The sequence below is a fragment of the Vicia villosa genome, linkage group LG7 (assembly GCF_029867415.1).
Source record: "Vicia villosa cultivar HV-30 ecotype Madison, WI linkage group LG7, Vvil1.0, whole genome shotgun sequence".
NCBI classification, from domain to species: Eukaryota; Viridiplantae; Streptophyta; class Magnoliopsida; order Fabales; family Fabaceae; genus Vicia; species Vicia villosa.
In genome coordinates, this window is record NC_081186.1 from 100,369,942 (window position 1) to 100,396,072 (window position 26,131).

At 30.4% G+C, this 26,131-nt stretch overlaps 2 protein-coding genes across 2 annotated transcripts; one reads left to right on the forward strand and one right to left on the reverse strand.

Annotated features, from left to right (window-relative positions):
- Positions 1-9,756: 9,756 nt before the first annotated feature.
- LOC131618025 (uncharacterized) lies at positions 9,757-10,570 on the forward strand. The gene is made up of 3 exons (XM_058889294.1): positions 9,757-9,993; positions 10,116-10,259; positions 10,341-10,570. The coding sequence occupies exons 1-3, from the start codon at positions 9,769-9,771 to the stop codon at positions 10,515-10,517; spliced, it is 546 nt and encodes a 181-aa protein (XP_058745277.1). The 5' UTR covers positions 9,757-9,768; the 3' UTR covers positions 10,518-10,570.
- A 1,859-nt stretch (positions 10,571-12,429) lies between these two features.
- On the reverse strand, positions 12,430-17,044 carry LOC131616162 (uncharacterized). Its single transcript, XM_058887420.1, has 9 exons — positions 16,799-17,044; positions 16,116-16,710; positions 15,582-15,803; positions 14,771-14,837; positions 14,583-14,651; positions 13,967-14,058; positions 13,218-13,397; positions 12,944-13,080; positions 12,430-12,838 (listed from the first exon to the last, which is right to left on the reverse strand). The coding sequence occupies exons 1-9, from the start codon at positions 16,921-16,923 to the stop codon at positions 12,613-12,615; spliced, it is 1,713 nt and encodes a 570-aa protein (XP_058743403.1). The 5' UTR covers positions 16,924-17,044; the 3' UTR covers positions 12,430-12,612.
- Positions 17,045-26,131: the final 9,087 nt, after the last annotated feature.

Consider the following 26,131-nt stretch of genomic DNA (forward strand, 5'->3'; position numbering starts at 1 on the left):
TAGTCCATAAACATATCATCAAAAAAATATATGTCAATACTCCTGACATTCGAAATTCGAAATTGAAGAAAAATAATAAAAACATAAACCAAATATCTCATAAACAAAGACACCAATTCAACCAAAAAGGCATTAAAAGATCAATTCAACAAACACAATAAAGTATATGGCACTAAAATTTGTTCTCCACTTCAATCTTGCAATCTAAATGTATGTTGAGTCATTGTCACCTCAATATTACTTTCATCCTTAGTGTTGATATCTTCCTCATCTTGAAAACACAATAAATCATATTTATGTACAGTTCCAACAAAACAATGACATGAGTATATCATAAATATGAACAAATAAAAATAAATAAACATATTGAATTAAGGATTGATGGTAAATAAATTAGGCAAGAAATGTAAACATGTTTCCCTATAAAATAAATATATTATTTGTAAAAGACCTAAAAAATACAGATGAGTTTAAGTTATAAACTAAAGACAAATTAATATTTTATGTTGTATTTTAAATTTATAATTTTAATTCTCTCACTCAATTTTAGTTATATTATCTTCCATAGGTGCATATTTTGAATCTTCACAAAATAATATTAAATGGTATGTTAGAATCATCTTCTTTTTTTTTATATAAGAATTATCTTCCTCTTTAAACTTATAGTTTTTCTTTTTCTTTCTAACTTATAGTTTTTCTTTTTCTTTCTATCTTTAGTTTTGTTTTTAAAATTATTGGCTATATTTTTTTTGTGTTTCTAATTTTGTTATTTTCTAATTCTTAATTATGTTTTTTAGGTGGATACTTTAAAGCATTAGAAATTAACATTGAATAACTTGAATTATAGAAGAGGATGGGTTAAAAGAAGTATTTTCATTTTTAAATAGTATTTTCATTTTTAAAGATAGGAATTTAAAAGATGAATCGAAGTATTTGCATCCTCAACTCTCAGATTTATATAGCTATCTAATTAAATTTATTTATCTTCTACCATTTATAAAATTTGTGTTTTTTCTATTTTAATTTCACATTTATTCTTATTTTCTACTTTAATTATTAATTTGATTTTAAATAAAAGATATTAATAAACTAAAATTATAATATGATTTATCATGGGTAATTTTTATATGATTAAATTATTAATAAACTAAATGATTTTATTTGTTTTTGTGGTATTTTTTATTTAACAAGATAATTTTTTTAACTTACACAAATTATTAATAAATTAGAAATGTCCAAATTGTTTTATAATTTACAAAAAAAAAATTAGTTAAATTAACTTTTCTATGTATGCTATTAATAACAATGACACTTTACCTATACAATAGTAATCTTACCATAAATAAATTTTTTAATAGCATATCTGTTCTAATAATCAAAATAGACCAGTTACCACTCATGTTCTCGGTCCGACCAACCGCTTCAGTGCGATTTTTAAAACACTTATCTATATTTGAAAGATTATTAATGTCTTGTAAATACTTTTTTTTACCAAGGCTCTGCTTGGTAAGACATGTTTTCGACCATATAGCTTATATCTTATAAACTCATATGTTAATTTAGACCCGTTTAGTAATAGTCTTTTTATCACAAGCTTATAGCTTATTTTACTATCTTATAGCTTATTTTGCAGACGCTATTTCAAATGAAGGTGATTTGGACCTGATGGTGCTTCTTTTAAAATACGACGAACATTGCCAGGTTGCAACGAATAATGGCGACTTCGACCACGACCATCTAGTTTTCTTTTGTGTTGTAGTAAATATTATCAGTTAAATCTTTCAAGCCTTGTTTTCTATTTTTATTAACTTTTTTAGGTAGCAATAAATCACCATTTGCTTCAAGTGTTGTTAAGGGAAAGCAAGTTGCACTTGTTTTCCCATTATTAATTAACAATGCCAATAGAGAAACATTGATCAAGAGAAGGTAAGAAAAGATATTGTGCAACTTTATAATCTCTATTACGTAATTATATTATGGTGCTAACTTTATAATATAATTAAGTGTTCATACATGTATGCATGCATACATACATACATACATACACATACATACAGTCTTAAATACATACATACATACACACATACATACAGTAACTAGTCGATTTATTTTCATCTAATATGAACTTTTCAAAAGCAATTTGTATGTTAACATTTATCAATTTTAGTCAAAAAAATAAACTTTTTAAAAATAAAAATAGAAAATAAGTCTTTATTTCTTATTTTTATTTTAATAAAATCATTAAATCATTATTGTATCTTTATATAATTATACCATCCAAAATTATCAAATTTTATGAAAATGTGTAAAGTATTATTAACTTTATTAAAATGACTTATTTTATACCATTCAAAATATTATTTATCAACCAGAGTAAAATTTAATGAAAATTTGGTAACTATTATTAACATTATAGCATCTAAAAAATGACTAATTTTCATAAATTTTAATATTTTGGATGGTATAATTATGGTCTAGATACAATAATGATTTTATTAAAATGTAAAAGCAAAAATATATAATTATTTTCTATTTTCATTTTAATAAAATTCCTTTTTTTTAACTAAAATTGATACATTGTTATATGTAGGGAAATTTTAAAATTTCATATTAGTTAAAATAATATTCTACTTGTTACAATATGATCTTTACATATTATGAATGTTGTATGTATGTTATTTTGGGGTTTTCATTTTATGGAAATCAACATATGGCGCCCTTTTTTCTTATGCATGATTACTCTGTGAGATTGTATGATATATTTGAGGTTAGAAAATGGGTGTTACAACAATCACAAGTGCATGGTTTCGAATAACATGAACATGAATGATTAAATACAATAATTTTTTTGATGCAAAATCTAACAACTCGCACAGATGATAAGCAGTTTTCAACTAATGTTTGTCTAACGACAAATAGGCGAGAGGAATGATAACTTTAAAAAACTATGCAAAATTGGATAATTAAGTAACAATAGTTTATGAATCCCTACAACATAAGCACTTAAAAAATAAGTCATCAAGAACATGAATGTGATTATTGTAGAAATATTCAATGCAAAACCTCAACAAAAAAAAAAAAACATGTGAATCTTATTATTGACCTATAAATTGAAATCAAACTGAAATTTGGCCAGAAATATAAACATGTTTCCCTATAAAATAAATATATTATTTGTAAAAGACCTAAAAAGTGCAAATGAGTTTAAGTTATAAACTAAAGACAAATTAATATTTTATGTTGTATTTTAAATTTATAATTTTAATTCTCTCACTCAATTTTAGTTATATTATCTTCCATAGGTGCGTATTTTGAATCTTCACAAAATAATATTAAATGGTATGTTAGAATCATCTTTGTGAACTTTTTCCATATTAGAAGTAGTGAGTAATCTAACTAAGACTTGTCAATATTTGAAAGATTATTAATGTCTTGTAAAGACTTTTTTTTACAAAGACTATGTTTGGTAAAACATGTTTTCGACCTTATAGCTTATGTCTTATCTTATAAACTCATATGATAATTTAGACTCGTTTAGTAATAGTCTTTTTATCACGAGCTTATAGCTTATTTTACTAGCATATAGCTTATTTTTCAGACGTTATTTCAAATGAAGGTGATTTGGACCTGATGGTGCTTCTTTTAAAATACGACGAACATTGCCAGGTTGCAACGAATAATGGCGACTTCGACCACGACCTTCTAGTTTTCTTTTGTGTTGTAGTAAATATTATCAGTTAAATCTTTCAAGCCTTGTTTTCTATTTTTATTAACTTTTTTAGGTAGCAAGAAATCACCATTTGCTTCAAGTGTTGTTAAGGGAAATCAAGTTGTACTTGTTTTCCCATTATTAATTAACAATGCCAATAGAGAAACATTGATCAAGAGAAGGTAAGAAAAGATATTGTGCAACTTTATAATCTCTATTACGTAATTAGATTATGGTGCTAACTTTGTAATATAATTAAGTGTTCATACATGCATGCATGCATACATACATACATAAATACATACATACATACATACATACACATACATACAGTCTTACATACATACATACATACATACATACATACATACATACATACATACATACATACATACATACATACATACATACATACATACATACATACATACACATACATACAGTCTTAAATACATACATACATACACACATACATACAGTAACTAGTCGATTTATTTTCATCTAATATGAACTTTTAAAAAGTAATTTGTATGTTAACATTTATCAATTTTAGTCAAAAAAATAAACTTTTTAAAAATAAAAATAGAAAATAAGTCTTTATTTCTTATTTTTATTTTAATAAAATCATTAAATCATTATTGTATCTTTATATAATTATACCATCCAAAATTATCAAATTTTATGAAAATTTGTAAAGTATTATTAACTTTATTAAAATAACTTATTTTATACCATTCAAAATATTATTTATCAACCAGAGTAAAATTTAATGAAAATTTGGTAACTATCAGGCCCGACCCAAGGGGTAGGCGACCGAGGCCGCTGCCTTGGGCCTCCAAATTTTATTTTTCAATTCATGTTTGTCCTAACAGGAGCTTGCTAACTGTTACTTGTGTTTTCGACAACTTCTAGTGCTAGTGCCTAGTGAACGGTAGTGTGAAATGTTAACAAAAAGGTTAATAAATAAAAGTAAACGATTTCCAAGAAAAATTAATTGATGTATATAGAGAAGCTTTTCTTGATCCGGGATAGAAAACTTTAATCTTATATTATTATGGTGAAAATAGGTAGCTAATAATAGTCCAAATAAAAAAATTATAGTTAAAATTAAATTAATTAAAATTTTCTGTAAGATCACAATTTTTTAAATTAAGATTGAATAAGATGGATTTATTAACAAATAAAAATTATAAAAGAAAATTGGTTATAATAAACTTTAATATATAAATATATATATATATATATATATATATATATATATATATATATATAAACTTTAATGATTTTATTTATTTTAAAATTCGCCTTGAGCCTCCAAACGCGTTGGGCCGGCCCTGCTAACTATTATTAACATTATAGCATCTAAAAAATGACTAATTTTCATAAATTTTAATATTTTGGATGGTATAATTATGGTCTAGATACAATAATGATTTTATTAAAATGTAAAAGCAAAAATATATAATTATTTTCTATTTTCATTTTAATAAAATTCCTTTTTTTTAACTAAAATTGATACATTGTTATATGTAGGGAAATTTTAAAATTTCATATTAGTTAAAATAATATTCTACTTGTTACAATATGATCTTTACATATTATGAATGTTGTATGTATGTTATTTTGGGGTTTTCATTTTATGGAAATCAACATATGGCGCCCTTTTTTCTTATGCATGATTACTCTGTGAGATTGTATGATATATTTGAGGTTAGAAAATGGGTGTTACAACAATCACAAGTGCATGGTTTCGAATAACATGAACATGAATGATTAAATACAATAATTTTTTTGATGCAAAATCTAACAACTCGCACAGATGATAAGCAGTTTTCAACTAATGTTTGTCTAACGACAAATAGGCGAGAGGAATGATAACTTTAAAAAACTATGCAAAATTGGATAATTAAGTAACAATAGTTTATGAATCCCTACAACATAAGCACTTAAAAAATAAGTCATCAAGAACATGAATGTGATTATTGTAGAAATATTCAATGCAAAACCTCAACAAAAAAAAAAACATGTGAATCTTATTATTGACCTATAAATTGAAATCAAACTGAAATTTGGCCAGAAATATAAACATGTTTCCCTATAAAATAAATATATTATTTGTAAAAGACCTAAAAAGTGCAAATGAGTTTAAGTTATAAACTAAAGACAAATTAATATTTTATGTTGTATTTTAAATTTATAATTTTAATTCTCTCACTCAATTTTAGTTATATTATCTTCCATAGGTGCGTATTTTGAATCTTCACAAAATAATATTAAATGGTATGTTAGAATCATCTTTGTGAACTTTTTCCATATTAGAAGTAGTGAGTAATCTAACTAAGACTTGTCAATATTTGAAAGATTATTAATGTCTTGTAAAGACTTTTTTTTACAAAGGCTATGTTTGGTAAAACATGTTTTCGACCTTATAGCTTATGTCTTATCTTATAAACTCATATGATAATTTAGACTCGTTTAGTAATAGTCTTTTTATCACGAGCTTATAGCTTATTTTACTAGCATATAGCTTATTTTTCAGACGCTATTTCAAATGAAGGTGATCTGGACCTGATGGTGCTTCTTTTAAAATACGACGAACATTGCCAGGTTGCAACGGATAATGGCGACTTCGACCACGACTTTCTAGTATTTCTTTTGTGTTGTAGTAAATATTATCAGTTAAATCTTTCGAGTCTTGTTTTCTATTTTTATCAACTTTTTTAGGTAGCAAGAAATCACCATTTGCTTCAAGTGTTGTTGAGGGAAAGCGAGTTGCATTTGTTTTCATATTACTAATTAACAATGCCAATAGAGAAACATTGATCAAGAGTAGGTAAGAAAAAATATTGTGCAACTTTATCATCTCTATTACGTAATTAGATTATGGTGCTAACTTTATAATATAACTTAAGTGTTCATACATACATACATATATACATTCATGCATACATACATGCATGCATTCATACATATAGTATTATTAACTTTATTAATTATACCATCCAAAATAATAAAATTTTATGAAAATTAGTAAAGTATTATTAACTTTATTAGAATGACTTATTTTATACCATTCAAAATGTTATTTATCAACCATCCAAAAGAGTAAAATTTAATGAAAATTTGATAACTATTATTAACTTTATAGCATCTAAAAAATGACTAATTTTCATAAAATTTTAATATTTTGGATGGTATAATTATGGTCAAGTTACAATAATGATTTAATGATTTTATTAAAATGTAAAAAAAGAAATATATAGTTATTTTCTATTTTCATTTTAATAAAATTCCTTTTTTTAACTAAAATTGATACATTTTTATATGTTGGGAAATTTTAAAAGTTCATAATAGGTAAAATAATATTCTAATATATATATATATATATATATATATATATATATATATATATATATATATATATATATATATATATATATATATATATATATATAGAGTGTATGTCTAACTTAAATTATATTGAAAGGTTAACATTGTATTCTCATTACATAATAGAGATGATAAAGTTGCACAACATCTTCTCCTACCTTCTCTTGATTAATGTTTCTCTATCCGTATTATTAATTAATAATGGGAAAATAAGTGCAACCCGTTTTCCCTTAACAACACTTGAAGCAAATAGTGATTTCAGGCTACCTGAAAAAATTGATCAATTTAGAAAACAAGGCTCGAAAGATTTGGCTGATAATATTTACTATAACACAAAAGAAATCCTAGAAGGTCGTGGTCGAAGTCACCATCATTCGTTGCAACCTAGTAATGTTGGTTGTATTTTAAGAGAAGTACCATCCGGTCCAAATTCCCTTCATAACCCTAAAGCCCCTGTTGCACGTGTTTATGTTGGTCATATTTTAAGAGAAGTACCATCCGGTCCAAATCCCCTTCATAACCCTGAAGCCCCTGCTGCACGTGTTTATGTTGGTCGTATTTTAAGAGAAGTACCATCCGGTCCAAATCCCCTCCATAACCCTGAAGCCCCTGCTGCACGTGTTTATGTTGGTCGTATTTTAAGAGAAGTACCATCCGGTCCAAATCCCCTTCATAACCCCGAAGCCCCTGCTGCACGTGTTTATGTTGGTCGTATTTTAAGAGAAGTACCATCCGGTCCAAATCCCCTTCATAACCCCGAAGCCCCTGGTGCACGTGTTTATGTTGGTCGTATTTTAAGAGAAGTACCATCCGGTCCAAATCCCCTCCATAACCCCGAAGCCCCTGGTGCACGTGTTTATGTTGGTCGTATTTTAAGAGAAGTACCATCCGGTCCAAATCCCCTCCATAACCCCGAAGCCCCTGGTGCACGTGTTTATGTTGGTCGTATTTTAAGAGAAGTACCATCCGGTCCAAATCCCCTTCATAACCCCGAAGCCCCTGGTGCACGTGTTTATGTTGGTCGTATTTTAAGAGAAGTACCATCCGGTCCAAATCCCCTCCATAACCCTGAAGCCCCTGCTGCACGTGTTTATGTTGGTCGTATTTTAAGAGAAGTACCATCCGGTCCAAATCCCCTTCATAACCCTGAAGCCCCTGTTGCACGTGTTTATGTTGGTCGTAGTCCAAATCCCCTTCATAACCCCGAAGCCCCTGCTGCACGTGTTTATGTTGGTCGTATTTTAAGAGAAGTACCATCCGGTCCAAATCCCCTTCATAACCCCGAAGTCCCTGCTGCACGTGTTTATGTTTGATTCGTGGATGGACTAGATGTATTTCATATTTAAAAATTAAATAAATATTTATTTACGATTATTATTAAATAAAACCTTATTACCTTATAAAATTTTACATCTGTTTTTCTCAAACTTAAGTTATCTAATGAATAAAATGTTAAAGATGCTAGTTGCTATAGTAACATAATTGCTTTTTAATTAATTATTATTATTTTATGGGAAATGCTAACGAGTGCCCCAGGGGCACTTGTTAAGAGTTTAAAAAGGTAAGCAATACTTGTATTTAATGTGTTAGAAATGGAAATAATTGATTTTTTTAAATAATAACATAGTTTGTTTTATTGAAATACTTATATTCAATACATTAGAAATTGAGATAAATAATTTATTTAAGGAATATATTCTTTATATGGAATGCTTAAAGAGTGCCCCTGGGGCACTCGTTAGCATGACCCTTATTTTATTAATAGGATTTTAAAAATTTAACAGATTTTTTAGTTGATATCAATTGAAATATGAGTGTTCTATTATGATACATTAAATGAATCATATTCCAATCATTTATCCATATTTCAATTTCAACTTGTTTTAATATCATGTTAGAATATTAATCTTATGATATATTTGTTTGTCCTCATAGCACATGAATTAAAATGTTTTGTTGTTTGTTTGTCTTAAGTCTGCCCTTATTTAGTTAATTCTAGTAATTCAAATTTTTAATGGTTTTATTTTAGACATTTATTTAAACATATATTGCATATATTTTTAGGTAAAATTTATTTAAAAGATGCTTTATAAAAAACTGTTCTAAATAATAAGTAAAAAATTTAATTGAAAGGAAAAAAATCTATTAAAAAATAAAAGAAAAATAAAAAATAAAATAGGCGGGCAAGTCCGCCACCTTTGCAGGACGGACATGATTTTCATGTCCATTTTACTTGGCGGGTTTGTCCGTCCCGCTCGCTTTTTACACGAAACGGGGCGGACGGCCTGTTTTACCACCCCAAATTTAACCCTGTCATGCACGGGTCTAAGTACTAGTATTATATAAAAATAGATAAGATATATCTAAGATTTGGATTTAAAATGGTCAGTGAGAATATTACCTCCGATCCAATTTATAAAAACAAAAAATTTACTTTTAAATATATTGAATAAATCCAATTTATGAAAACAAAAAATTTACTTTTAAATATATTGAATAAATAATATATCTATATATGTATTAAAAATAATATTTATTTATAAATAGAGCAGAGAGTATTTTATAGGGTTTGTTATGTTATGGTGGCGGGTGAGTGATTATAAATAAGGAGAACAGTACTACTCGTAAGTTATTTTGTAGAGGCGTGATCAGTGATTGTTTGCATATCGATGCCGGAAAGCAGTGTTGAAAGAGGTAGGCGGGTGAAATCGAAACGGAAACGGAAACAGAAAAATGTTGAAGGTGATGTTATGGATGTTGTTAAAAGAGGACCTTCACGGAACCATGTTATGAAATCAGATAGAAACTCCAGAAAAAAAGCTGATAGAAAAAAACAATTTGTAGCTGATAGAATTACCAAGGCTGAATATGACAGAATCACTCGAAACCAAACTGTATGTATCTCTCTCTTTAACTTAGATGATTATTTTTGGTTAATAATTTTAATCATTAATTTTATTGTCTCTCATAATAATTTTGATGATTAATTTTGTCTTTCACATCATCTCTATAACAGATATATGATCTTACTGTTGGCCCTCCACGAGGCTACTTTGGTGGTGTCTGGCCCATTGACATAAACGGATCAATTCGCCCTAGTCTCAATGAATATTGTAAAGTTGCTTTGAAAAAGTTCAACAATTACAAAAACAATAAACAGGTTTCAAACCATTCCAAAACTCATTCATCAATTTTATTATTATTATTAAATATTAATGTTGTAATTTTCTTATTCATCTAGGATCCAGAATTTGTTTTTGTTGACGTTGTCAAGTCAACCCATGGTAACCCTAGAATCTATTATATTACCTTTACGGCAAAAAAACAAGATGCTTCCCCAACAATTTTCCAGGCCCATGTTAGGCACCACTTTGATGGTTCGATTGAGGTCTTTTCTTGTACCATCAAAAAAGACTAACCATGGTGTTAATGTTTTAGACCTCGCTTTTTATAATATCTTTTATCTTTGAATCATTTGTTCTTGGATGTTTGCTATGAATTCCAATGAGGAATTTGTTTTTTTTTTTTTTAACTCTATTCATGTCTTTTAATACTATTAATATTACCAACAAGACTATATGCTATGCTTGCGTGGTACAAAATTGCAACCAAAACTTTTCAAGTTTCAAGCTGAAATTCCAAAACACATGCATGAATGAACGTTATTATACAAAAAAGAACAAAAAGCTAGCAACTATTTGATTCTATATTTGGAGATGAAAATTTCTAGGTTATTAGTGTATGTAAGAGACTGAGACTTATTCATATACCTCAAGATGCATTGCTATTTGGTACAATATGAATTGAAGTGAAGGAGAAAGTGTTGCTAGAAGGAACCTACCAAGATTAAGTTAGCTAGTTTAGATATATCTTCAGAGTTTTGTGCCAGTTTCTTGGCTGCCTATGATTACCATAACCTTCTTCCATTTGAGACTGCAAATCTTGATTAAATTGATCTTGTGGCAACCATGTCTGCTGGCTGGCAAAGAATCTTGCATTTGTTGAACTTGGAAATGTTGGTTGGATTAATATTCTGGCATGACAAGGATGTTTGATGATTGATGTTTTACAATGTCATCAACTATTTTTCTATAATCAAACATGGCATGTCATAATCATAATATTAGGATGCATTTTAAAAATTAACAAACAGAATGGCAAGTTATATATAAGCAATCTGGATTTTGTTATTTGTGTACATGGTTATAAATCAAAACAGAAATGCGTCAAGTATGAACCCTAAACTTCAAAGGACCTAAATTAAAACCAATTTTAAGTAGGAGAAATAATGTATTGCATTTTTATTTGATTAATCTAATGTAGCTTAACTAGAAGGTATTAAAGAATTGTATTGCATGTATCAAAATAAGAAAAAATAAAAGTGGAAAACTTATCAAATGTAAGAGATGGAGGTGTTTGTCTTGAATGTATTGGAGTAGAAATTAATGAAGTTGCTTGCTTGTCTTGAATGAACAAGAGTAGAAATGTAGAGAATGGTTGAAAGAATGATGAATTCAGCTTTTTGAGAGGTTTGTTAGTGTTTCTAGAGCTGATTTCAAATGTAAAAGAGAATATGAGAAAGAAAAATTGACGGCATAACTTAAATAGGTGAGGTTTGTTGGTGTTTCTATAGCTGATTTCAAATGTAAGATAATATGGGAGGGAAAGATTGATCACATAATTTAAATAGGTGTGTCAAAAGGGGAAATCCAGAGTTTATTATCCAACATATTTGTAAACAAATGACAATTCAAATCAAGTGATTTGTTGTATTATAGTGCATCCGAATTTAAATTCAATTTTTTTTAACAAGATGGAATAGAATTGGTAAGGGTGCAAATGAACAATCCATTTAAAATCGACATAGAGATTGAGCTTAGTAAGGGTTGTATGAGCAACACCCGAAACTGACATACGAATTGAGCTATACTAATTTTCCAACACTTTGTAGAATTTAAAAGTAATATAGCATTTCAGAAATATCTTCAGAAAAATATTAATTAATTAATTAAATTTGTTTGTAGTAGAAAAAGAATTAGCAGTTAGACAATTTTTCCTTCCGTATTTTTATAATTTTGAATGGAAAGTCGTACCCAAAAAAAAAGGATCAAGAGTTTAAAAAAATTCAAACTTGTTTTTCGAAATTTAATTTAATTCATTAGTTCAAAAGTTGTGTTGTGCAATTCAAATTATCATGATTTGTTGTATTTTTATATTTTGTCCACCTCTAATTTTAAAGCAAGAAAAAACTTCATACATTGAAAAGCATTAATGTTGTGCAATTCAAATTATCATGATTTGTTGTATTTTTATATTTTGTCCACCTCTAATTTTAAAGCAAGAAAAAACTTCATACATTGAAAAGCATTAATCAGAAATTCCACAAATTGGAACATTTTGACACATGTTGATAGAAATCAGTTCTCAGTTGCTATGTACACTATGTGCTTCTTAAGTGAAGTTCTTGCTTATCTTGGAAATTGGATCCCCTGTTGATTCAAAGACTACACAATTCACAACTGATCCACATTTGTAGATACAGTTTCAGGAGAAACATCATCAGAAAATATGAAGTGCTTAGTTGCACTAAAAATGCTGGCTAGATGCAGAATTACACTTTGATACGAGTAGCTTGGGGGCAGGACAGGTGTCGGAAGAGAAGGGACACATGTTGGAAGAAATTCGTTATCATTGTAAACTGGTGCATACAAGGTCAATACTTGTCGGTAAAAAATGAATCTGCACAAGGTAGGAATCATAAAGATACATGCTTATTAGAGAACTTATGGAAATTACAATAACAAAATCGAGAAACATCAGAAAAAAAATGAAGGCAAACTTTACCTCAAAAGAAGTCTCCTTATGAAGGGATCGCCTAAAACCTGTCCCCAAACTGGATCAAGCGTGTCTGATGATGCCAAAGCCAATCCCCAGTTATTTAATGATGACGAGAGCAGGGTTTCAGCTTTATTGTACAAGTCCTGAAATCAATTTTAAGTTGCTGAATGAAGGACCGAGCATAGAAATTTCCCACTTCCAGAAAATAAAAAAAATTTACTGAAACAAAAACAAAAAAAAACAAGGAACTCAGCTAGCATGAAGGAATAATAAGACATACCAAATCAATTTCAGTGCCTGAAAATCCTAGCAGCAGACAGAAAGCTTGCAGCGGAGCTGTAAGAAACATGGTGAATAAGCTCCCATTTGAGGAATGTGAGAAATCAGAAACCATAGGAGGCAAACGGCTTGGAGAAAGGAGCATTGCCACTGACTCTCCTTTACTTGCCTCTGCTATGACCTGCACATTCTATTGATTGTTTGTCAAGTGTGTTGTAAGAAGTGAAAAAGGCAAATTTGATCACAAAAAACAAAATTAGTTAAGCATAGTTGAAATAACCAATTGTACAATACTCTAAGAAAAAACATATTTGAAAATTCCAGATAAAGGTGCCTTGCGGCCAACCCCCCAAAAGTGATGGAAAAGAGTGGGATAAGGATAACCACCATTTCCGGGAGAACCTATAAAATATATAAAAAAGAAAAGGTGACAGCCATAGATTTTTCAATAAATATTTGGTGTTCCTCTGACATCATTAATGTCACATCATTGTAGGCACTAGGAACTGCAATTGAATTGGGAAATCAAACCACCTAGCTGTCGATGTACGATCTTTTCTAAATCCATATGTTACTAGCACTCAATAACTTAATATTTTTTGCGACAAGTATGATATTGCAGTACCATTAATTCTTACCAAATAATAGGGTAAAGTGGGCATTAATAAACTTTTACAAATACAAGTGGTAAATTCAATAAATTATTTTATCAAACAATCAAGAAAAAATGACTGAAGTGGTAAGGCTTGCCTTAAAAGCTTTGCTGTTCTCATTATCAATGACTAAAAGAAGTGGCCTTCTAGTAAACGGTAGAAAGTCAGATGGATATATGCAGTTTGATCCTGAAAAGGAATTCAGTTAAAGTAGTCTAATTTTCTAATAAAACCATGTATATTAAGAAAACTTGTAATATCATCATAATACAGATTCAAGCACTGGAGGACAGTTAAGATGACACTATATTTCAATCGATAGTGAGCCCATAACTAATGTTAAATCCTTGGGTTTTAAGTCCTCTCTTCAATATGCTTGAACCTATTTAAGCCAACTAGCACACCAAGTGACTCCAAGCTACTCATGGAAAGAACCAATTTAAACAAGTAACTATCAGGACACTTAAACATTGCATGGGTTCATAAACATAAGTTACATAACTATTACGACTATTAATCCAAGGGGAGGCCACTAGTGACAATTAAAATGTCATATATAAAAAACATATACATGTGTTTTCTTGGTCAAGAAATAATATCCTTTTATAGTGGGAAATGTGTCTGACAATAAGTGCTATCATTTGCAATAACTAAACTAACAAAGCAAGAATAGGATTTACAAGAATGTAAGTACATGAAAAATTAAAATGTACCTTTATCTCCACGGGAGCCAAAGTTTAAACAACCAGATTCATTATGTCCAGCCCCACTAGATCCTGCTCCTGCATTTAATGTAGAAAAGAGAGTTCACCTTTCAGTAGAGGAACTATAATGATGTCAAAGTATGATATAACTAACACATTGTCATTCTTGAAATCCTGGTTAATAGAGGATATCTAACCTGAAGCTGATAAATATACAAGGAGAATACCATCCAATGGAAGCTCCTCACAAATTGTGGCAAGAACCTAGCCATTAAAATGAAAAACAATATTATATACTCAAATAACTTGTGATCTAGGGAAAAAAAGAATTGAAGAAAAGTCACACTGATATCATGAACCCTTTTCTACTAGTTGCAAAAAAGCAGGGAAGGCCAGTATTTTCTTAACAGAATAAATGGCTTGATCCAAATTTTCTTAACACCTCCATCCCTCATATGAAATTTTGGGAGGATGCGAAGAGAGTAAAATGCTACCCACGTGTTTAAACCAAGAAAGCATGCTTTTGAATTCACACAAATGTTTAGGATGAACAAAAAAGTAACCAATGCTACACAAGTCCCTACATTTCATGTTAGAGGTGGTCAGCTTCTTTCTGTATTTATTGTTTAAAAAAATTAAATAGCTTCAACTTCAACATATTGCTTAATTCTTTCAACACATAAAGAAAAATATTATTAGTTTACAACTAGAATCTCAGGCCCTGGTTCTAACAGCCTCATGAGGAGGAGATCATTGTACAAACATCATACTCTTGCCAGGAAGTCGACATGGTTTTGTGAGACACTTCACCGTTTGCACTATTTGTACTTGACCTAGATTACAAGTATAATAGGCTATAAACTTAATGTTGAGCATTCAAGGACATATCACATCAAATAGCTGAACAATTATCGAATGGAACCAGAAGCCTGATTTGATCCAAGAACTACATGGTTATAGGTCCATGGAAAAGCAAATAAAGAATAACATATATCTTTTCATACTTACAGCTACGAAATGCGTCAGTGAAGGACGGTATAATATAGCTTTCCGTGGGTTCGCCGGTAACGTAGGATCAGCAATATCTTGTAAGTAACTAACACGACCAGTCCCAGTCGCCCCATTCTGACTAAGCTTTGAGCCACTAGATTGGTAAAACGAGCCACTAGGTTCCCATTCCAAACATTGAAGCATCCTAAAAGTGTCAATAGTGAGCTCCGAAAACTTAACCTGTTCAGAATTCATCACATTCACATTTTAAAACCAATAGTAATGAAAATCCATAATATTTTACCTACAGTAAGAAACCTAACTTATTGATTTTGGGGTATGATGGTAAACAATTTAATTAAGTTTATTGTATAAGTGCTTAAGTATAAACTCTTTTTACAATCAAAGAGAAAACCCTGCATAATCTCTGTAAAGGCTATTTCTACAAGCTAATTAGAGGAGCCTAAAAGCAACTTATAAACATGTCAGTTTTTTCCATAATCATTTTCAAACAAAAATTTGTGTTGTAAATTGTAATGTACCCATTTTTACCTCATTGTGATGGAAGCTACTCAACACAGCATCTCGCAATTTCAAATTCCGTTTCGCAACAGCCACAGGAACATGCGGCAAATTATCCGGATGAGAATCCAAAACCAAACTATATCTCAACGGTCTAACATTCATAAAACCCGTGTGCGCCTTCAAAAACCTCCCAATTTCCAACACAACAACCTTCCACTCCTTAAAATCACTATCCTGAAACACTCTCTTACACTCCTCCACCAACACCTTAAGCTGATCAACCAACTTCTGCAACACATCCCTCCGATTCAACAGCAAACAAACAGTCAAAAACCTAGCCAAGAACCTCAACTGCTTATTCGCAATATTCACATCCTGAAACAAACCGTCTCTAAAATAATCACGAGTGAAAATAGCTTCATAGAAAATATAAGACTCCGATAAGTAATTAAAATCAGAAGTCCTCATGTACTGTCCGAAGTATAACTGGCCGATTCGCGACGCGATTTCTCCGATCTCCCAGCGCTTCAAGCCGGCTTCGATTAGCTTCTGGCGATTCTCTTGTTGGAATTTCCATAACTGAGTGTAGACTTTGAAGACGTTGGAGAAATACGTATCGTGCCTGTGAATAAATAACAGAATGCGATTGTTGAAGAATTGGAGAAATATGTTGAATGAATGAGGAATTAGGGTTTTGGATTGAAGTGTACCTGGAGCGTTGGTAGTAAGGTAAGTCTCTGATTTTGGAGAATTTTTTGTCCGCTTTGTCGACGAGAGTCCAGAAAATCTCGCTTACAGGGATGTTGCTGTTGAGATGTTGTTGCGGTTGCGACATTTTCTTCTTCTTCTGAGCTCTGAGAGTGTGGTTTTCTTCTACTGTAAGATCTGAGTCATCGAGTTCTCTTTTTCTGGGTTTGGATGAATAATGTGTTGCTTCCGAAGAATGTTATGAAATTGAATTTTAATTTTTATATTTTTTTGGTTAATTGTGATTAAATATTTATTATAATTTATTATTGCTTCTTAAAAATATTTATGTGATTTACAAATACATGTGAATAAGGATTGCAATTCAAAAATACTCACGATGGATAAGATAAAAACTATTAAAATTGGGTATAGGTATGGATTCAGGTAGATACCTACTAAAATAAGTGGATAATGACACGGGTACTTGAATTTCGTTGCATATACTCGTATAATATATATTTATATGTTTTTATTTTTATTATTACGTAGACATGTTAATTTATTAATTTTATTAAATATATTATTGTTAAATTTGCATTCATTTTAATATAAATATTTATATGTTTATTAACTCAATAATAACATCCTTGAAATATTTTTAATATTGTTGAAAAAATTTAAAATAACATGATAAATTATAATTGATCTATTTTATTATTAGAGATGTAGATAAAATAAACAGGAATGGGTATGAGTAGTTAGGTATCAATAAAGTACAAGTACAAACGCTGATGCTCACTCGAGTATGGGTTCGAGAATGAAAATTTTTTAAAGTTACATATATGGGGACGGGTACTATAGACATGGGGAAGGGTATTATAGTACTCTGTCCAAGCTCTATCTATTACCATCACTACATGTGAATGTTTCTTTCAATTTATTATTTTCTTTTGTATACTCTTATATCAAACTACTTTTGTCTCATATTATTTGTCGCAATTTACCATTTCTTACAAATTAAGAAATCATAATAAATGAAAGAGAGAATAGTAAATTTATCGAACCATCCTGATTAACTATTGGTGTATTTAACTTAGCATTAATGTTAAGTGAGAAAATAATAAATTAAGACTATTTAGTAGAAGGTACAATTGGAGAATTAAATGTAAAATTGCATTACTAATCTAAAGTGGCAAATATTTTGAGACAGTTTTTTTTTCAAATGTGATATTTACTTTGAGACGAGGGAGTATAATAGAATAGAGATATCTATTAGTAATAGAGATGGAGGGATGTCAGATCCTAAGTTACTGGCTCAAGTAGGGATGGCAACGGGGCGGGTCGTAGACGATTATTACCTTCCCCAAACCCAAACCCGAATTCCCCAAACAATCCTCGTTACCCGCCCCAAACTCAAACGGAGATGAAAAAATAAAACTCAAACCAAACCCAAACGGGTTCAGGTATCCCCGCTCCGCCACCATCCATTTAGTAAAATCAATTTTTTTTAATAAAAATACTTATTTTTTCCAAAATAAAATTACTTTATAAATACTAGCAATTATGAAACAATTTTAAAAAAATTCAAACATACATTTCAAATATTCTAAATAATAAATAAATATCAAAATATCAAAACTTTTACCACGTATTTAATATTCAAAATTATCAAAAATATATAATAATATACACAATGAAATAAACATGGCGGGTTCGAGGTGGATACTAGTGTCCTCATTATCCGACCCGTCTTCATATTTTGTAATCGAGGAAAATCCAAACCCGAACCAAATTCAGTCAAAACGGATTTTTCTCATCAACTTCGGGGCAGATTCGGGTGAAAACCCACATATAAGGATTTTGTTGTCATGTCTAGGCTAAGTTCAAATTTATATGAAGTATCTTAATTTTAATTAATATGTTAATTGAATTAATTAAACATAACACGGTTAGTTACCATTTTGCAATAATTAACTTAAAAGAATTTGAATGGATAACAAAAACAAGTGTTCTTTAGATTTTTCTTTCATATGAAGATAAATAGGGTGGCTCAGTTTCCAACAATGAGCAAATTTGTATCTATTCATTGAATTTTATATTAGTGTTTTAAAAACCGAACCGGTCATCAAATTGGTGAGGATATTGAGTCGTTGATTCATTAGTTGAATAACTGGGTTACTCGTCAAACCGCATGACTAAATCGAATTAAACCGGATAACTCCGTTGAATAAACCAATCTCTATTACAATACTATATATTTATTAAATCGATTGAATTGGATGACTCAGTCTCTAAAAAATATCACAACACCTACAAAATTGTAAAATTTCAAAATATCATAATTTCACATGTTTGTTCTTTACATTCAAATTTTAAATATAATCATCACTCACAACACAATAATACAAAATATAAATTTAAATAAATTTTAAATGAGGTCTAATTGCAAACATGAAAAAAATTGTTCTAAATAAGGTTTGAATAAAATCTAATTATTTTAAGGATAATGTTAACTTGTGCTCCAAAGGCATAAGTTGAGAGTTAGATATATAAAAAGTTACTTGAAAATTGTGTATTTTTTCATTAAAAACTTATAATTAATGTTTTTTATTACTTTTTTCAATACAAACTTTCTTTTTATGAGTTTCTTAACTTATGCCTATAGGGCACAGGTTAGCTTTATCTATATTTTATTTTTATTTTTATTTTAAAAAATCATGAAAATGACGTTGTTTTGTGAAGATAAAAAAAACATGCATTTGAACCGTCGATTTTCTAAAACCGTCGATTCACCAGTTTTGACCGGTTCTTACCGGTTCAATAGCATATCTGGTCTAATAATCAAACTAGATCGGTTATCACTCCGGTTCTCGGTCCGACCAACCAGTTCAGTGTGATTTTTAAAACATTGTCCCAGATAAATTTATCTTTGTGAACTTTCTCCATATTAGAAGTAGTGAGTAATCTAACTAAGACTTGTCTATATTTGAAAGATTATTAATGTCTTGTAAAGACTTTTTTTTTGGCAAATGGCTCTGTTTGGTAAGACATGTTTTCGAGCTTATAGCTTATGTCTTATGTCTTATAAGTTCATATGATAATTTAGACCCGTTTAGTAATAGTCGAAAACTTAACGTCTTTGACAACACATATCACGTTAAGTTTTCGACTTAGATGACAATTTACGTCAAATATATTATAATATATTAAAACAGAAGTGCGCCTTTCTCCGCAGTTGGTAAAAGTAACGATGGTGAAATGTTTTAAGAAATCATCATGGTTGTTAATACTACACATCGTCAAAAAAATTCCTTTTAAATTAAAACATAACTAGTTAAAGTTTATTTCCCTCGTGACAAAGTAACGCCCTAGCAAAAATCCTTTAAAATCGAATAGAACCTTAGCGAAAATTCATCTTCACTAATCTCATTTCTTCATTAACCTCCTTCATTTTTGCTATGAATCAAGGGAAGGAAAAACAAAACTCACAAGAAGGAATCACATAACTTGTTTCTTGGAATCTTCTATTTCACTTTTACAATACGTGAAATATTTGACGACTATTAATTTTATATTAATTTTGATGTTATTGTTCTTAAGATCCTCAACCCGAAGTTTTAATGTTGCATGATGTTGTGCTTTTGTTGTAGGCAGTGTTTAGTTTTTGAAATATAGAAAAGTTTTTAAAGTTTTATATTGTTGTTACTGAGAGTGTGAAAAAGATTAAGAATCATTTTGTGTTTTTGTATTGTTGAGAATATTATATGTTGTTTTGTAGTTGTTGTATTGCTAATATATCGTAGTAATGTTTTTTTTAAAATGTAACTTATTAAAGTTTTTGTACTTAGCAAATTTTAAATTTAAGAGACATGACTTTACAAGCATTTGATATAAATTTTATAATATACTATGGATCGTAATTGGATGAAAGCTAGTGGATCAACTCTGGTGTATGAGAAAAGAATACTTAAGTTTCTTGAATTCGCAAAAGGAAAAGATCCAAACAACAACGGAATATTTTATGGTCCTCATGTTATATGTGGCAATATAAAAAACATGAGAAGAAAGTAATATTTCAATCACCTATATTGTGATAGAATTAATCAAAATAATACAACATGGATGTGGCATGGTGAATGGATAAAAATCAAACTGCACTGTCACAAAGACATAGAGTTAATGTAGATATGGATGATCGACTATAAGACATGATCAATGAAATTGGAGAAAAATATTTTGGGATAGCCCATATGTATGATACTTTACATAGTGAGAAGGATTAGTCATTATGTAAGGGGTACATAAATTTTACATGATTGTGTGCAATTTTAAATCTTTTTAATCTAAAGGAAAAAAGTGGGTGGATAGAAAAAAGTTTCACATAATTTCTTGAATTTTTGAGAGAGATGCTTTTTGAAGGTAACAAGATGTCAGACCATAGTTATGAGACCAATAAGTTATTGTTTCCATTGGTTTGAATTATATCAAAGTACTTGGATATCGTAATGATTGCATATTATAAAGGAAAAAGTATGAAAAACTAAATTAAATTCCAGAGTGTTAGGAGTTGTGGTACAAGGTGAAAGACAATGGTGGTGGTGATAACGAAGATGTAAGCAAGAAGAGTCTTTCTACCAAAGTGTCACGGTACTTGCAAATAATTATGCGGATCAAGAGAATGTTTTGTAATATTAAGAAAATGCAATGGAACATTTTATCATGTATGTGATTCTTTAAAGTGGAAGAAAATTGATTTGTTCTATTAAGATTTTTTCCATAAGCGAAGAAACCTTAGGTTTGGACTTGACATTGATGGAATGAATACCTTTGATAATCTGAGTAATGGTCAATATATTTTTGAAAAAAAACTATAACTTTGTAATTTTTTGAACTTGCAAAAGATAGATATTATAGTACATATTTCTAATACCCTACCAATATGCATCTAGAATCATATCAGTAAAATATTAAAAATTGGTACTGAGTACATACAAAAGTCAGAATTAATGACATAAACTGTATACATTTTAAAATAATCTCGAAGATGGATACAATAAGTATGTCTACAAAAATAATAATACATAGCGGAAGAAATGATCAGGTACGATCTTCACGTCATCCGACCATAACGCTCTTGATCCAATCATCTAGCGAAACCCCAATCTTGCATACTACCTAAAAAATAAGATGAATGGGATTAGATTACTAAATCTCAGCGAGTTCCCCTATCTTATGGGTCCTCTCGGCTCTACAGGATACATGCATCATCTACGAATCCATCATTGATCCTAAGGTTTCCTCACTATCTAGTATAGGAGAGCCTATCAACTCGTAGCATCACGATTAAGTGTCCACTGACCACCCAATGGAATACTCTAATTTGATATCACATATTCATATATTAGGTACATGTTTTCTCCAGAATAGGTCTTCTGGGTTTACCTGCCAGCCTTCTGTCGGAAGCTACCCTCAAGGTCTGGTCTTCCAGGTTTACCTGCCTATCTGTTGTCGAAAACAAGTCCCAAATCACACATTTAAATCTATCAGGTTAATAATGAATTTGGACTATAGAGAACTATGGAATCGACATTGAATCAACACTATGATCCAACTCCTCTAATTTCCAGGGCCCGAATCTCACATAGAATTTCACCCGTAAGGAAAACGACAAAAGGAGAAGGTGAGGTACACATCACTGGGAGTTCATCCCCGAAGAATAGCTCTTGAACTACGAAGTCGGCCCATTCCCCATAACAAAGCCCGAGAACGCCTGCAATATATGTGGCACAGGGGCATCCTTTAAATTTGTTCATAAGAAGTAGCCAACATATATGTAACGTTCCTACCCGCGGTTACTGTCCTTATGTTTGTTATCTAACCCCTTGTCCATATTTACTACCACCATTAAATTGTAGGATTTTGGAAGTATCCACTTAATGGAAATGTAACACCCCAATTATACCCCAAGCATTTATGCGGAAAATATCAGAGTATAAAAATTCTCAACAGAATCAGGATGTCACACACATTCAACAAACATAAACCAGTCATGCTTTTTAAACTAATACATAACACTATCAGGATTGAAATGAATAAAACTCATAACATATATCTCAACTTATGAATAACATAGTATTCATAGTGATCCGCTGTCGCACACGAATCAAAACGAGTAACTTTAAAAAGCATAGTATAGCGACAATGGCTCGAGTCGTATCGCAAGGATCCTTGTATTATATTAACTAATCAAAATCGATTTAGGGGGGTTTGGTTTAGGATCAATTTAATAAAAACAAAGTGAAAAAGTGATTAAAATAAGTGATTATGTAAATAAGCTAAAACGACAACTCTACTGATTCGGTTACCGACTTATCACTGGTTCAATAAACTTCAATCCCCTAAGCGGATTCTATTCCCCTACCGATTACAACACCAATTAACAAGCGAAATTGACATTATAAGGTTTCATTCCTATTTTCCGAATAAAGCAAACGGATTAAAAACAATCACGAATTAAGCAAACGTGATTCTAACATACACACTTTAACGATTAAGCAACGATAAAGTACGATAAAGGTCAAGGAACATAAATCAATCGGTATAAATCAATAATATTCTATATAACTCGAATTAAGCAAACAAGACATATATATTAATATCGAAAGGGAAAAGAAAATGAATTAAAGATTAAAAACCTCGAAGTATTGGAAACCGTAACCAGCAGAAATTGCCTTCGGGGATTAGTTCCTCATCATTCGTACAAAGCATTCAAAATTATTTCGTGAAAAGTAAAAAAGTCAGAATTAACAGTACGGACATACCTAGGTACTAGAAAGAATCAGCCAAAACCGTTTATGACCCAACTGGGTCAAATTACAAAACTCAGGCCCACTACTAACGACCCAAAACTGAAAATAAACTAGTGTTGCAGCTTCAAACGCAAATTTAGAAAATTTAGGCTCCGAATATGACTTCGACTCCAACACGAAAGTCGTAGCTCTCTCTCTCTCTTAGCTTTCCGGCGATTATTAGAACGTCTCAATCGGATTCCTGGAACTCCAGTTATGATCGTTTCCGTGAAAGCTGCTGAAGCTGAAAATTAAGTATGAAAATCAATTAAAGGTAAAAATAAAGTAAAATATAAAAACATAATAAAACATAAGAATAACCAAAATAAAGTAAAGAAATGTCTAAGTAAAAACATAAAGGAACATGCATCAAAATGTATTGATCACATAGCATGTTCCAAACTTAGGTTCAACATGCAATGGATTCTCAATGATTCAACAATTAAGACATAGCATCTTTGAATAATGAAATAGCAACAATACCAACATCTCCTCAAATACAACATAAGGTTCAATAAACAAATAACAGCATAAAGTAAGTGTTCATTTCTCCCTAAGTGCTACGTATCAGAGCAATGACACCCAAGACTCGACTATAAGCGGAAACGGCTACTCATCTGGAATACCTGCACGTTACCCACGTAGAGGCAACATTCAACAGAAAAGGGGGTGAGATATTAAACTATATAACCAGGATTATGATAAACCATATATTAGGTAAAGAATATAAATGAATCACCACCCACACTACATCAACATAAACAGCCCAAAGAACATCATCAAAGAATAGTCTTGATATCAACACATAGACATCTTCAACAAATTAACACCTAAGCATCACAATGCATAAACAACGACTTCAACCAACAACAACTAACGACGACTCAAATGCGACTCAACTGTGCATATGCATGTGGTACCATTGGAGTAAAACTCCTAACTTAGAAAATTGCCAGTAATTCTGAGGCATAAGGCAAAGCCTTCAACACGGTCACATATTAACATCACACCATTCAACTTTATATTATGCTATGCTATGCGGCAACATACAACGACCACAATTTGACAACGAAACAACGACATAACAACAACACAACAACAGTCACATATCAACATCACATCGTTCCACTTTAGCCAAAGGCTCACAACACAACTTATCAATTCATAGCAACATATACACAATATCAAAATTTGCTAGAATTCAAACCATAAGGCCATCCACATAACAATGCACAATAATAATCATATTGGCAAATCACAACATTAACCTCAACAAAAGCATCCAAAGCAAAATCACAATTTTCGGTCAAATTGCAAAATAATCACAATATGCCAATATATCAAGTAAGCCAAAACAACTTCCAATTAACATCTAACTAAATTAGATATCATGTTATTTATCACCAAACAATTTACATTAATCAAAATAATAGTTTTACCAACAATAGTTGTCTCTTTTTCTATTTGCCAACATCCTAAAAATACTACTGTTTTGATACAAGAAACAGGGAACCATCACGCTACTATAGTCTTTACTGCATATACATATGTGTCTATGCATAATAACTCCACAACTAACTCCTTGTATCAAAATGTATATATTGAGTTCTGGTACCATTATGCCTTATCCAAATAATTAATAATTTACTGTTCGTAAAAGAAAATAGGAAATAATTACAGAAGGGACAAGTTTTTGGTAAGTTCCACTCGACACAATGGTGAGTGTTCCCATCAGCACAACTCCCTCCCCCAACACCAAGGGTGACGCCCGACACCACCAACCAACATCCCCTGCCGACCGTCGATAACCATGTTGGACGTCACAAAGACTGTCGGTCGTCCAAATTAACATGACGACGTCATTGCAATGCATTTATATTAAACCAAAATCCATCATTTCATTCATACGCACAAATTTATATTATTATTTCAAAATTCAATTTCTCATTTCCATTAACAATCAACAGCAACACAACAAATGCAAACAGAGACAGAACAACAATTAACACAATACAATGACCAATCTATACCCTAAACCCACATACAATCCATCATATTCCCATTTAGGTAGTAAAAATCTCACCCTTACCTTGGATTGAGTGCATCTCTAAGGAATTTCAATAGAAACTTTAGGAAAAATGACACTTGAAAGCAACACCTTGGTCTCCTTCTTCTCCCCTACATAACCCTAGCCTTCTTTTCTTTCTTCTTTCTCGGGTAGCTCTATGCTTCAATTTCCAAAATGACAAATGATACTACCTCTTAGTCACTACCACATAATGGGTCTAATAGAAACACACCCCTAATACTTAATGATACTATAACTTAAGCCCAATGTCATTTATACACTTAATGTTAAAATAATACTTCCACTTATATTCCATTAAAATAAAATCCGATTATTTTAATATATCGACTTAATAAAATAATTCCGAATTCGACGATAAAATTCCAGTTAATTAAAAATATTCCAAAATATCTAATTAAATAAATAATTAAATATCG

Coding starts and splice junctions, on each gene's coding strand:
- LOC131618025 (XM_058889294.1), top strand. CDS start 9,769: ATGCCGGAAAGCAGTGTTGAAAGAGGTAGGCGGGTGAAATCGAAACGG. Junction 9,994..10,115: donor GAATCACTCGAAACCAAACT/GTATGTATCTCT, acceptor TCTCTATAACAG/ATATATGATCTTACTGTTGG. Junction 10,260..10,340: donor ATTACAAAAACAATAAACAG/GTTTCAAACCAT, acceptor TTATTCATCTAG/GATCCAGAATTTGTTTTTGT.
- LOC131616162 (XM_058887420.1), bottom strand. CDS start 16,923: ATGTCGCAACCGCAACAACATCTCAACAGCAACATCCCTGTAAGCGAG. Junction 16,711..16,798: donor CCTTACTACCAACGCTCCAG/GTACACTTCAAT, acceptor ATTTATTCACAG/GCACGATACGTATTTCTCCA. Junction 12,839..12,943: donor ATAAGGAGACTTCTTTTGAG/GTAAAGTTTGCC, acceptor TACCTTGTGCAG/ATTCATTTTTTACCGACAAG.